A 15,049-nucleotide genomic window follows, 5' to 3' on the forward strand; every position below is an offset into this window, starting at 1 on the left:
GATTTGATCATCCATGATTTTTATTAATTTATGTATACCCTAGTTTTATCATGATTTGATTAAATCAACTTGATCGGATCGATCATGATGCCAGATAGTGTCGTCTGATCAACTCAATTTCATCTTGTTAATTTCTCTCCTCCAATATTCTCTCTCTACTTAATTTCTGAATCCACTGAAAGGTGCCTAGTGCTATTGCTTTGACTTCGAGTTGATACAGAGACTTTAAGCCATTTTATTGGTCGAGAAACATATCCATACCACTCAAATCTTTGTCGAGCAAAATCTTATCTTTATTGAGTCATTATATCTTAATTGATTCTAATTAAATAAAAATATTTATTCAAATTGACCTCTGATCGCTCAACAATATACTGACCTCCACTCTGGCCTACATGAGCATGCAGCTGCTACCACAACCTCTTGCTCGCAATCTCGAGTTAGAGGTGAATCTTCAATTTAGATATATTGAATTTAAAATTGTTAACTTCTTTTACTGGTTATCTTGAGACATATAGCCGAGGTGTCACATGTGCCAAATTGCCTATGCCAATATTATTTGGGAAAATCCAATACCAGCGTAGTGGCTATTATCTGTCTTTAGAGTCATTAATAACCTTAATAAAGGAAAAAAATACAATGCTTTTTGTTCAAATCGCTATTCCGCAAGTATTCGATTTTTAGCACACTATAAAATTTGAGTCTGAAAAGTTCTTAATTAACTTGAACACTAAAATTGTTCAAGGGCCTTTCTGATGCCCTGACAATCCGTCCGACGAATAATGCCGAGTGGAGGCTGAGTGGAGATGCGGTGATTGAAAGTTGAAAGAGACGAATTTTAGTAACTAAAAGCTGTTTCACATATCCATATGGTTTGACGTTTTCTGGTGCATTAAAGCTCGCCCCCGTGATTGCATTTCTTTCAAAGTTACTCAAATTTTCAGCCATGCATGATTTATTCCTCGGACAAAGAAGAATCTTACTGGATTCGTATAGAGGATAGTCCCTTTTGTGAACTCCATCTATTGACTCGTATAGACCAGCAAAGCATAAATCGATTTTGCCCATACATCCACTATAATTTTTTGAAAATCCGAATGCAAACAGCACATGAATTAAAACCTCCAAGATTGTGGTCTCTTGTCATTTGTTTGGCTTAATGGTTGACATTGCTTTCATATAGTGAAATCATCAACAGCACAAGGCTACATCACCTTGTACATCGTTCATGATCACCAGAAAAATAATGCAATCTATACGACAAATTATTAGACAGACAAGCTCCACCATAAAATTAGGGTGAAATAAATTTACCTAATAATTTGGCCACCCATCCTAGATTCACGGTGGGCCCAATCCACCTAACAATTCTCCTATCCACATTATACAATCCATTACCTGTGTCGTACCAGGCATGAACCACACCCACCCATATCTGAAGAACTAAAACCCTAAACTTTCCCATAAATTCAAGAATAAAAGCATCATCCGTCTACCTGGTTTTTATGTAGCAGAGTAGAAAAGGGAAAAAGATCAGGCAAATACTAAGGCTCCTTTTGGACACATCAAACCTCCTGCATCCTCCAATCTTTCTTTTATCATCCTTATCAATAGGAAAGGACCAAGGATGCCAAGACATCTACAGTGTATGCTAATGAGGGAAGTGAGCCAAAGTTGAGTTCATCAATCAGGACTTCCTTTTGGTGCTTGGAAATGTCTGCACAACCAAATCTCAAAACATTCTGAAGAAATTAAGCCAGCATAAGATAAAAACAGAACACAACTCCCTCACTACTACAACAAGCATGAAGTACAACTTGGATATACTCCAGGAATTGAAGATGAAATCATCACGTGGACCAAAGATGCCAAGAGCCAACATTTGGTATTCCAATGGGCAGAAAAGATGCATATATATACATAGGCACACTGGTTAACAGAGACGTGACCACCATCATTTGCTGGTATAATCAGTTCCATGAATCAAACTGGAGCTGACATTTTAAAGATCACTCTATATTGGAATTACTTAATGCTTGCCAGACAGAATGATGGAATTCTTGCAGTGCTTACCTCATGCCTTTTCAGTTTATCTTTGCATCTGATTCCATACCGTTAGCTTCTACTGCAGCATTTGCATCCACTGTATCTCTATCCAGTTCTTGATTCAGTTCTGTTTTCTCAACACTTCCGTCATGATCTCCATCTCTGGTTTTTTCAGAAACAAGTCTCCCAACGTTAACATACTTCTCCATAAATTTCTCTTCCCAATCTTGCAGGACTTCCAGCTCTGATGTGCCTAGTCCTTCCAAGTCACCTGTGAGGTCATTGGGATCAAAGGACATGAGGGCCAGTGCCCGGCTAGCATCCCTCCCAGCAAATAAGGCATATGGACCACCAGGTCCATAAAACATCCTGCAGGAAAATGAGAAAATAAAGTGAGTCAATCAAGAACTAACATTTTACTCTGTGGGGATGTTGTGAGATCCAGAAAAATAAAACTTGTTTATAATTTTTGGATGTGGATAAACAAAACAAGGTATAACCATAACTACTTGCTCAACAGCCGATCACAAAGAGAGAATACATCTCATTTTTCTTGAAGAATATCGAAGAGTCTAAAATCTAAATAGAATACCTAGTTGAACACTAAAACTAAGCACATAAAAACTGCATGGCATAAAATCAGGGGTAAAAATTATAAACAATCCAATAAAAAGGACAATTATATGGTTGGTTGTCCCCTTTCCTAGTTCCATACACTTTTCAAAAGCCAGTTACCAAAATTTACTAATGAAATAAAAATGCGAAAAAGTCTTGGTCAGCAAGCAAAATTCATCTTCACATCATATGGACAAGTATCCTAAAACAACAGCCGCTAATCTAAACATTCTAAAAGCAAAGAAGTTACCAGAAAACCTCCTCATGTGATCTATCTATGGGCAATTAATTTACTTTTTTTTTGAAAATATCTAAAAATTAAAACCGGCAAGTCTGCTACTAAATAATAACCTAATAAATTTGATATTTGACAAATTAGTTACGAGTAGTTAACTCATTGGTCCAAGTTGCCATTGAGTTCAGATGCAGAGATACGTCATAGTGAGAAGGAGCCATGGTCTCCCCTGACTGCCAAACCCTCAAAAAGCTCTTTAGGTACTAAGTTGCGGGCCTTGTGGCCCCACCACAGCCTGCTATAGTCCTGCACCACCCACCCGGAAACACACACAAAATCTAGTACCAAAGAAATCCCAATCGTGGCCTCCTTACCACAAGCCATGTTTCCCACTCTGCAATCCATCTAATACCTAGTGAGGACAAATTAGAAATTTGAGTTTAAATAGAAAGGACTTCCTCACAATTACCAGTCTACTCAGCACTACAAAATATAGAGTTAAAGTAGCATGCAAATCACAGTGACAGGGGAATGGAAAGTGCCTGTACTAAGTATTAAATGTGATTGCTCGAGCTGTCGCTCAACCAAATTTCCAATAACTTAACTAGAGCTCTTTTCTCCTATCAAGGTCAGTCTCCTTTCAAGGAAATCCTATCATATCAGCGCAACAAAATCTTTTAAATAAAGAAACGGAACCCAACTGAATCATCGCAAATTGGAATTGCAAATATACCTCCCTATCATAAATTTGATAAATGATGGTCCAACTCAAGTCCCTTTCCTATATCCAACTTCATTTTCTTCACCACCCGCTATATCTCGGTACCTCCACACAAGTCAGCTGCCCAATACCTGGAAGCTGAAGTCCCGAAAATCTGTCAAAGTTTACCAGCAATGAAGAGGTATAGCATACCATCTTGTTGTCTAAGTCAACATTAGTCTGTTGACAGTTGGCCCTTTATTAGTCTCTTCATTCTTGTTTAATCACAGGTTTTTAAACTTTCATTTTAAAATTAATATGAATAATTTCAATTATTAGAATATACTAAGAAAAATATTTTCATGCCTAAAATAGATATCAACAAACTATTTGTTCCTCAATTAATTGATTCTTTCTTCAATTTTTAGTATAACTTGACATTAGCATATATTGGCATAGTCTCAATGCTTGGCCCACCCTACACAGAAAACCCGGCTCCATCCCTGACTCACTTATCCAATTACTGAAATAGAAGTTCATAAGCTCATCACATATTAAAACAAAAAAGGAGAAGAAGAGGAGAGGTGGGGGGAGTGTTGGGGTTGTTCCTGTCAAACACTGAGATGGTAGAAAACACATAAGGCTGTCAAAGGGTGAAAGGTCCTTTGTGTAGGACTTGGATAAATTGTCTTGTAATTCACCTATTCACTTGTTGTAACAGATTAAGGGAGTTCATCCAATATCAGCAGAATATAGTATATTTGTGTACCAGCAGGCTTCTGCAAGATGTAGCTTAAAAGTAAAAAGTAATAATGAATAGACTCCACAAGGAAATGTATCAAAATTCCATGTCATAAATAATTGCCAGTTATGACTAGGCATGATTAGATATGTCTGTACACATCTCTAGTTGTATGATAGTATATATGGATGTACTTACACATGTATGTGTCTGTCTCTACGCATACATGTATGTACATGCACATGCACTACGTATGCATGCAGGGACAGTTAAAATACATACAGAATATAAAGATAAGATTTAGACCATTGTTAAGACAGAACATGTATTTGCATATAAGGACTGATTGTTAGCATGCAGTTGGGCAGGTTGCAATTGCAAATGCTGTAATTAAATTATAGGCATCTGAAACAGCTGTTTGGATGCTTGCAATTGCAATTACAATTGCAGGCCCCATTTTATTTGCAAAAAAGGTCCAAATTTTGCAATTTGAACTGCTTGAAAAATTGGATGCAATTCTAATTACAACTCAAGTCAATTTGAATTACAAGACAATTATATAAACATTGAAATTTATATTATATAATGTTTAAAACATCCCTCACCACTCTCTAAACATTGAAATTTAATATTATATAATTTTAACATATTAAACATATATTACTCATTATAATAAATATATTACAAAATATAACTTTAATAATCTAATAATATTTATAACTATCATCACATAAAATAAATTTTATAATATTATATTACTATAATAATTAGTACCAAAATATCATAATCATTTAATAATATAACTATTATTATGATCCTAACGTACTTATTGATTTATTATTTATTGTACCACAATGATTCATACTATAATCTAGACACTATTATAATAATAATACAAATATTATAATAGTATTAATCATGATCATATCATACTTACAAGTAGATACTAATTATGAATTATTATATTAATATAGACTATAAATATATATTTATAATTATAAGTTCATCTATTCTCCTTTTGAAAGGATGGAGGTCTCAATCCTACAAAATCAAAATCAATAATGGGCATTCTAAATTGATGATGATCTAAATCCAAAAAAAAAAAAACACTAAGAAATCTAAAATCATGTCTTTTACAAGCCTCCTCCTCATACATCAAATGGGCCCAATCATCATGCTTGAGTAACATTATATCAAGCCATTAAAACAATATATTCTTTGGATCACTTGATGCATAGGCAAAATGACCATCAAAAGACATAATTTTTGGTTTCAAAATAATTTTGTGATGTATATCATGATCAATGATGTGGGTCTTCCATTTGAAGTCTCCATCAGCGATTCTGGATTGGTAGGATTGAGATATCAATCCTTCTAAAAGGAGAGTAGACAAACTCTATAATTCATATCTAGTTTAGTAGAGGTAACATGTAGGCACTTGCACAACAGCCAAAGTAAGGTTACTCCCGAATGGATGACTGGGGCTCAGCATCAATGATCTGATCCATGGGAAGTGATGTACTATCTATAAACTGCTTGTGATTAAAAATTATGTGACTTGGAGATCCCTTTTCTAGGAATCTGATGGTCAACTATATGCATCATTTGTGTCATTTAAATGGTCTACTTTTAACAAAAGATGTATAAGCTATCCATAGGCTAGGAATCTCCGAAGCATATAAACTTTTGATGGTAAGCAGTTTGGAGATAGTAGACAATGTCCAATGGTCCAGATCATCAGTGTTGAGTCCCAGTCAGACAATCATGACTGCCCTTATTTGGGTTGTTGTTTGGGTGCTCATATATTAGCTATACTCTATCTAGTTAATAATATATCAAATTATTTTACAAGTAATATAATTATTATGGTAATTATTGTTATAAGAATCTTATGATAATTTAATAGTAATATTAATTTTCTTATAGTTATAAAAAAATATATGGTTATTGTACTATAATAAAAAAAGGCAAACACTCACTATTTCCAATAGGGTAATCTTACCAGATCATGTGCAGCATTACCATATCTCCTTTAGCATCAAACAACCAAATAGCTAGAACTACATGTGCAGTTTCTATTTCAGACAACTAAAATAGAAACAGTTTTTGCAACCACAGCTCCAGTTACAGCATTTTCAATTGCAGCTTGTATTCGAATTGCAGGAAAAGAAACGACCCCATAATGGTATATCTTTAAAATTCAAGAATAAACTAAAATAGTATCACTATATAAGGAAGAAACCAAATGAAACTATCACATCTGTGTTAGGTAAAAGAGCTGGCTTGAAAGGCTAGAACATCACAGTAAAGTTAAACTTCTCATTCAATGAATACATATTTGAGCAAAATAATACAACACAAAACATACATATCCACTAGATCATTCGGTCATAGCACTGTCAAGAAAAATGAAAACAAAGAATGACGGCTCAATATGCCCATAGTTATCCTAATCAGAGATATCCGAAAGAAGCAGTAATTAGGTTGGACACAGGAAAAGGTCACGGAAATGAAAAGTGGTTATCTCAAAACGAGCAACAATCATTAAAAAAGAAAAAGATGGGAAACTATAGAAAATCCACAAGGAAACAATTAACAAGTTGGTACGTGGTGTTTTCCCATTAATTTCTCACTAATATTCTTGCAATTTTTTGAAAGATATTGACAAATGATAAATCTCCAAGCTGGTTCTTTGGGCATCTAGTAAGTTTTGTACTCTCATTCACCCTCCCAAGGGAACAACTTCAAATCCATTTCCAAAGTCCAAACAAATTTCCAAGGAATTTTAATTAGCATAGGAACCATATTACCGATAGCAATAAAACAAAAACTAGACAAAGCAACAAAAGTCACCCAAAAACCATTGAAATTAATCTTCAAAAGATTGTAAGCATTAGTTTCACAACCATGGACCATCAATCAAAGAGAACTCTAGTATTTCACAGATACCACCACTATCTTGGTGACAAGAATCAAATGACGCAATAAAAATTTATTAATCAATTGAAGCCAAAAGTAAGGGTGCATTTGGTTAACCACTAAAAAAAGTACATTTTTTGCGTTTTGATTTTTGAAAAGGAAAACTCAAAAAGCAATGTTTGGTAACACCACAAAAAGCAAAAAGTAAAAATCGAAAAAGTAAAAATCGAAAAAGCAAAAATAATTGCTTTTTGTGGAAAGCAAATTTTTTTTGCTTTTTAAAATTTGCTTTTGCTTCTTCCGAACTTACCCCGACTCGCCCCAATGCTCACCACCTCCCCCTCCCCCTCCCTTTGGTTCTCTGCCTGCCTAGCCGGTGAGCGCCACCGATCGACTCCTTCCCCCTCCTCTTCTGCAGCTTCGATCCCTCCTCCCCTTCTGTCGACCTTGGCGTCTGGGCTGCCGTCACCCCTCCCTCACCGCCGGCATCATCATCCACCTCTCCTCCCCCCACCCCGACTCCCACCTCGCCCGCCGCCTCTTCTTCTCCCTTCCTATCCTTAACAACCCCTTCCTCTAGAACACCCTCATCAAGTCCTCCCATGGCCGCGACCCCAGCCAGGCCGTCCTCATTTTTGCTCTCATGCCCGCCGCCGGCATCCCTGCTAACAAGTTCTCCTTTTCTCTCATCCTCAAGGCCTGCTCTCGGGCCTCTCTCCTTAGAGAGGACTTCCAGATGCACTCGTTCATCTGCAAGACTGAGCTCTCTTCAGACCTTTACCTTCAGAACTCTTTTATCGGTCTTTATTCTAGATGTGGGCTCTATAAGCTTGCTCGCCAGCTGTTTGATAGGATTCAGCATAAAGATTTGATTTTCTGAAACTCAATGGTCGATGGGTATGTTAAGAGTGGGAGAATGGGAGCGGCAAAAGAGCTTTTTGATCAAATGAGATGGAGATAAGAATCTGATGACTTGAAACTCTATGCTCGCAGGTGTTGCGTCTGAAAGCAATGAGATTGGAATTGATATGGCTCTTCAGTTGTTTGATGAAATGTCTGAGAGAGATTTGATTTTGTGGAATATGAATAGGTAGTGGGATTTCTGAGAGCTCGTGAGTCTGGTAACAGCAATAATTTTTTTTTTACTTTTTGCTTTATAGCAACTAGATACCAAACATACTTTTTGCTTTTTTGCTTTTGTTCTGTAGTAAAAATCAAAAAAAAATAAAAAATATTTTTAGAAAACAAAAAGCAAAAATCAAAGTGTAACCAAACACAACCTAAGCTTACAATTGGACGGGGATCTTGTACTAATAAATCATATAGTTAGTGTCTATGACTAAGAAATTAGCGGTCAGTTGTGCATATTCTGATGGATCAGTGTTGATATCTGAAAACCAGAAAGTGAAAAGCATATCTTCTTCATCTTTATGTTAAATTTCAATGAATGACTCACCCTTTTGGAAGGATATCGATGTGCATTTGTTTAATTCAGATGAAAAATAAAGAATCTGACATGCTTCTATATAAAACACAGGCTAGGCAAGAATAACCTATCCTCAATATGACCATCATATGACTAACGAAAACTATCAGATGATTCGCCCTTCTTGATGCTTTTAAACTGCTATTAACATCCTTGGTTGCTAACTCATAGGTCACGTTTTGAATTCATAACTGTGTTATTAGAGGACTTGGTCACCACCTCAAAGTGTCAAATATTGTCAGTCACTTTGACATGACTTGTACCTCTAAATAAAATTCAAATTATGCATCTATCTCAGATGTTGGAAAGCATTATTGATCTAAATTCTGATTAGACTTATACAACATCTGCTTCAAATCTCAAATCATATTTAAAATAGAAAATAGCTGAAATGTAGTTGACTATGACCTGATACAACTACGTGCTACTTCCTGGGCTTACCAAAATGAAATTGATGTAAATAGGAAGGAATGCATTTGGTTCTTCATTAAACCTTATATGTTGGAATTGTAGTCTACTCTTTTTTTCCATAACTAAAAACTAGCCAACAAAAGGTTTTTCCCTTTCCCACCTAAACGAAATCTCTTCACCTCCATCTCTTTAAAGACATGGTTACAAGATCGAGGACTCCTAGGGTGTTAGGCTACTTATTTTCAACACTACAATAATCAGCCAAAGCAATTAGTCTTACCATGTTGCAAGATTTTAAATCCCATGGAACAGGGGCATACTAGTTTCCCCATGGAATGGGACATTCTGCCATCCCACCCTGTCCCAACAGTAGTCTCAATTAAATATCCTAGTAGATATCTTTTATCTTTCTCCAAGCATCCTCTATACTCCCATTCTTCTTTCCTTTCTTTCTTTTTTCTTCTTTATTTCCTTCTTTTCTTTCTTTTTCTTCTACCTTCTTTTTCTTTCTTGTCTTTTTCCTTTCTTATCCCTTTCTTTATTCTTTTTTCCTCTTCTTCTTCTTTCTTTTTCTTTTCTTCCTTTCCTTCCTTTCCTTTTCTTCTTCCTATTTTCCTTTGTTTTCTTTTTCTTCTTTTCCTTTCCTTTCACTTTTTCCTTTCCTTATCTTTTCTTCTATTCTTTCGTTCCTCTTTCTTCTTCTCTCCCTGCTTGGATAGGTTTCGGAGTCCTAACTCCATCCCGATCCGATTTTCTCATAGAAACGGGATGCAATGGCCGAGAAGCCCCCTATCCCACCAAGACTTAAAACCTTACTAAATTGCAATCTACTATCTTTAGCCTCCCTATCAATCAAGTTAGGACCCACAATTTATAGTTGGGACCAATTCGATCTTTTAGTCCTTTATAACTTAAGATAGAGGCCAAAATAACTCACATCCATTTCTTAACAAGAAATCATCAAATCTTATAAAAAATAATGCCATAAAATTATCAAGTTAATTTAGAAAATTCCTAAATAACTTATGTTATTGCAACTTTTATTAGTTTTTTTTTTATTTCTTGGGGCGGGTGGCACCTTAACCTTTGTCTTCATCATGTGATCTTCAAACTGGTAATATCATCTTCATTGTCTAGATTTCCACCATAACTATGATTTGATGCTCCAACTAAATCGACTCTTGTGAAACAACACTATATTATTCAAAATTTGATCAGGAAGGGATCTGAAATGTTCCAAATGAAATAAATAACAAACTATTAAATTTCAAAAAGGTTGCCTGAGAAAGAGTATTAAATTCATAAGAGGTAGTGACAGTGCCCATAAAGAGTTATTGTCACCTTCATTTTAAACTGCCAATGGAACATTGAAAAACAAGATCATAAATAGCAAGATCCACATTTCCTTGCAACTCAACTGGCATATTCTAAATCATTTGGTTCCTCCCCATACACCATGGTGCCCACAAAGGCCAATTACATATCAGTTGTATACACAAGTAACCAATGAAAATATTAGTTGATACTCATAAACAAAGGAAATTAAATATAAATAATAATAATGAAGAATTGATTTCCTTTGTTGCTTGAAGCTTTTCAAGTCTGATAACTTTAGAGCTCAGAATTAAGATCCCAATAATGCAAGTGGATGATCAGCCTCGACTTCATCTCATAATGTCATTAATCACCAGGCCTGTCTGACATATTCAACATAATATCTCCTAGAACTTCCGGGAATTATGAGTATTGCGATAGCCACCAATCTCAGAACTCCCTACCAAACTTTATTTGGATAGGCTGTTTCTAATTAGCTAAACCCTCAGGAATGTGGGTTCACAGTTTACTCCTGATCCACCCGCTTCTTCCCTCCCACTTCTTTTCTATCCACACATTCATGTGGAGACATAACACCAGTAGCTGCTCAAGCCTCCAAACATTTATTTTTGTAATCCATGAATTTTCATTTCATTTTGGGATACGATTTTCTTTATGTCCCATTAATTCTTTTAACAATCTTAAACAGGTTTTTCTTTCGAATCCATTAAGTTTAACAGATAGTAGTTCCATATATATGTATGCATATATATATATGTATATATATACATATGTATATACATACATATACATATATATGTATATGTATGGATATATGTACATATATATACATATATATCTACATATGTACGTATATATCTACATATGTACATATATGTACATATATATCTATATGTATATCAAACCATCTGAAGAAAACATCTTGAAAACTGCGAAAGTCCACCTAACTGAAATAATGAATAAATGGAATAAGCTTGAATCTGGGAGTTGAGCACCAAAGATAAATCTACAGCAATAAACAAATTATATCAAAAACTACAGTTAGAAGAAGTTAGCATCTCAAAGGCATAAAAAAAAAAAAAAAAGGCGCTTTTTCTCTTAAAGTGAACCAAGAAAAAACAGATTCCATTAGAAAAAACGCGCTTCTACCTTCCTCTGGACACGTCGTAGATCTGGCCCTTGATCGCCATCAAGAGGGGCTTCCTGGGGTCGGATCCGTTGTAAGCCCGCAGCTCCTCCAGCGTCATCTCACCCATCTGGACGGGCTCCGGTGGGATCACCGGCTCATGCGGAAGCGACCTCTTCTCCGGCATGGTGTCGGGGGCGACGAACATCCCGCAGACGAGGCGGTAGACGCCGACCATGAGGGCGAGGATGGTGAAGAAGGCGGCCAGGGAGAGGCCGGTGTAGGAGTAGATCGCCGCCGCGAACGACTCGTAAAGCGCCATCGCCGGAAGGAGATGAATGTATTAGGGTTAAAAGGCTTCGACGAAGAGGGAGGTTAGGGTTTCCGACGGAAGGAAGTAGAGGCGAGCAAGCACGAGGGTTTTAGTCGAGTGAGGGTTGGTGGGAGGGGAATTTTTTCTACCTTCCTCGTCGTGGGTGGAGGAGCTTTTTGCCTTTTTCCGATAAACGTGAAGAAGCTTTGAAGGGAGAAATCATTTGCACAAAAAAAAAAACAAAAACGGAGAAATCATGGACCATTTCAAATCCTGGAGCATATAGACGGTGGATAGAAGACACTCCTCACTTCAAATACAGAATGATCATGCGGCGAATGACAATTAGACTGACCCATCGTACCAGGTCCATCCACTAACGAGACTTTTTTTTGTTTTTTTGGTACACCTAATTACGGGAGCTTTGGAGGGGGTAGGTAGACAGACCTGTTGAATGGACCGTGGAACGCATGGATGGAAAAGGAAAGGTGAAATTATATGGCAGACCTAGTCCACCACGTCGGCCATGGATTAGCCGAATAAAAATTAGCCACATCAGCCAATATAAACTCTAACTTCTTTAAAAATTAACCATGGTTAAAAGAATTCAAAAAAAAAAAAATTTGAGAAGCCATGACTTGCTCGATTATAGCAAAAATCAAGGACCAAATCCTCTTAGAAAAATTCTTTATACACCACCTGCAGTGCACAAAATATAATGTGGAGTGCACTGCAATTATTGATTGGATTATCTAGTATAATTAATAATGAGGTAGACATTTAATACCAATCAATTTTTTATCAAATTTTTTTGATAAAAATATTTTTCTCCCATAAAATAAAGAAAAAGCATCATGTCTTGTATGACTTTCTAAATATATATGATATCCTAAATAATATATATGACTTCTTATATCTTTATATGATATCATATTAGTTATTATGATTTTCTGATGCCTTATATATTTTTTGATACTTTATATAACTTTCTGAACAATATATATGACTTTTCTATGAATATATATGACATCATGAATGATATATATGACTTCCTGATGCCTTATATGACTTTCTGTTTACAATCAACAAAAAATCATATAAGACATCAGGAAGTGATATATATTATTATGGGGTCGTGCCACCCCAACTGATGTCCTTAGAATTTATCCTTAGAAATCACAGGCTGGCGAAAGCATCGATATGGCCCTGACGATGAGCACCATCAAATCTTTCATAGAGTATCAAGATGAAACAATCTCATCGATTTTCGTCCGATCCCTAGCTCAGCATATCACTGACTTCTAGGTTGGAATCTCGCGATCAATGGGAATGATGCCCTACAACCAATGCTGATATATAGACTCTTATCGACCTTCGGGTTGGGATAATGCTGATGACAAAGAATGAGGCCCACAACCTATTTTGGTGTAGATCTGATCAAGATGGCACCTTGGCCACAGGCCAATCTCAATCCACCGACTAGTTAGGCCACATGAGTAATTAAAAAGAATCTCCCAACAAACTTTTGAAATGTGGCCACGTCGTATGTCAGACTCCCATGACTAACAACCTAGTTAGTGTATCCTAATAATCTACAAATTTAAGCATAACAAACTCTAGCACCTTTCTATATAAAGGTAATAAGGGGACCCCCAAAAGATACGCTCACTTGATACACAAGTATACTTAATGCTACATTAGGCTGAGACTCTTTCTTTTACTATGCTCAAAGCTTTAGCTGACTTAAGCATCAGAGAGTCTCCCATCGGAGCACTCCACTCCGATGTGAGTGGACTTTCTTTATAGGTCTTCCCTCGATGTGCCAGTGGTCAGACCAGCACTCTCCTTCACCATATTAGCTCTCTCCAGAGTCTTGAGGCAATAGTTTGGGACTAAAGGAAGGATACCAGCAACCCAATCAGAGAGAGAGAATGTCTTATCGCAACCACTTCACTGCTTTCCATTGATAGTCTACTTGGTGAAGTCAATGTGGAGCCGCCCAATTGTCTGCCTCTCATAGGCCTGCAAAGCTAGAGTAGCCACCCATTATGGGCTCTCATCAATTCGATGACCTGATCCGCTAGGTCTAGGCATTGATGAATGCCATCTAGCACCTACAATAGGCCATCGAGCAATGACAGCCGCCTCACCTTGCTCCTTAAGTGGTACCATCTCGGTACAACCATCAGGATCAATCTCCGATCCTAGAGAATCCTCACGAAGAATGCACTAATCAACTCCAACCGACCAGCGATCACCATCCCATCGTGGGTCTGCTCATGGTAGATGACATCGATGATCCCCTATCTCCTCTAATGGAGACTCAACATTAGGATATTTGCCCTAGCCTGAACAATCTTGTCGGAAGGAGGACCTTGAGCACAAGGTCCACGAGATTGAGCACGGACTAGGCAAGGTCCAGGAGGGCGGCAAAGAAAATGATGAGGTCTTTGGCTTTAATTCTCGACCACCCTTCACCCACTCTATCCTTCAGGAACTGATCGGCTCAATTTAGGATGCCGGTAGTGGCGCCATACGATAGCTTCACCGACCTGCTAGATCACTTGGAGGGCTACACAGCCCTCATGATACTTCAGGTGCTTCGGATGCCCTCCTTTGCCTCGCCTTCCTTATAACTTTGAAGAAGGTGGCACGGATCTTGTATTAGGCTTCATCTGAGGTCCATCACCTCCTCCGAACAACTTAGACGCTAGTTTGTTGCCCACTTTGGGAATAGCCAAGTCTAATCGAGGATTTGGATAGCCTCTTCTGCCTTCATCAGGAAGAAGAAGAGTCTCTATGCGACTATGCAATACAATTTAATGCGGCCATGTTGAAAGTGCGCAACCTAGATGAAGCCATCACTATGCCAGCTCTGAAGTAAGGCCTCCGCAATGAGCGCCTCATCTACTCCTTCGACAAGACGTATCCAAGGAACTACTCCGACCTTCTGGCCTAAGCCCGCAAGTACATGCAGATTGAAGAGATGTTGTGATCCAGATGGTGTGCCCAAGGCCCAGGGGACCAAGGCTAAGGCCAAGGTCCATCATTCATGAGGGCTTCATGGAGGCTCTAGGGCTAGTTGGGCCCTAGGTTGAAAGGCTGTGGGCCTTTCGGGTTC

At 37.4% G+C, this 15,049-nt stretch overlaps 1 protein-coding gene across 1 annotated transcript; it reads right to left on the minus strand.

The window, feature by feature from the left end:
* Positions 1-1,792: 1,792 nt before the first annotated feature.
* Positions 1,793-12,085, minus strand: LOC105034707 (membrane steroid-binding protein 2). The gene is made up of 2 exons (XM_010909961.4): positions 11,639-12,085; positions 1,793-2,415 (listed from the first exon to the last, which is right to left on the minus strand). The coding sequence occupies exons 1-2, from the start codon at positions 11,935-11,937 to the stop codon at positions 2,085-2,087; spliced, it is 630 nt and encodes a 209-aa protein (XP_010908263.1). The 5' UTR covers positions 11,938-12,085; the 3' UTR covers positions 1,793-2,084.
* Positions 12,086-15,049: the final 2,964 nt, after the last annotated feature.

Source organism: Elaeis guineensis, chromosome 14, assembly GCF_000442705.2.
Source record: "Elaeis guineensis isolate ETL-2024a chromosome 14, EG11, whole genome shotgun sequence".
NCBI lineage: Eukaryota > Viridiplantae > Streptophyta > Magnoliopsida > Arecales > Arecaceae > Elaeis > Elaeis guineensis.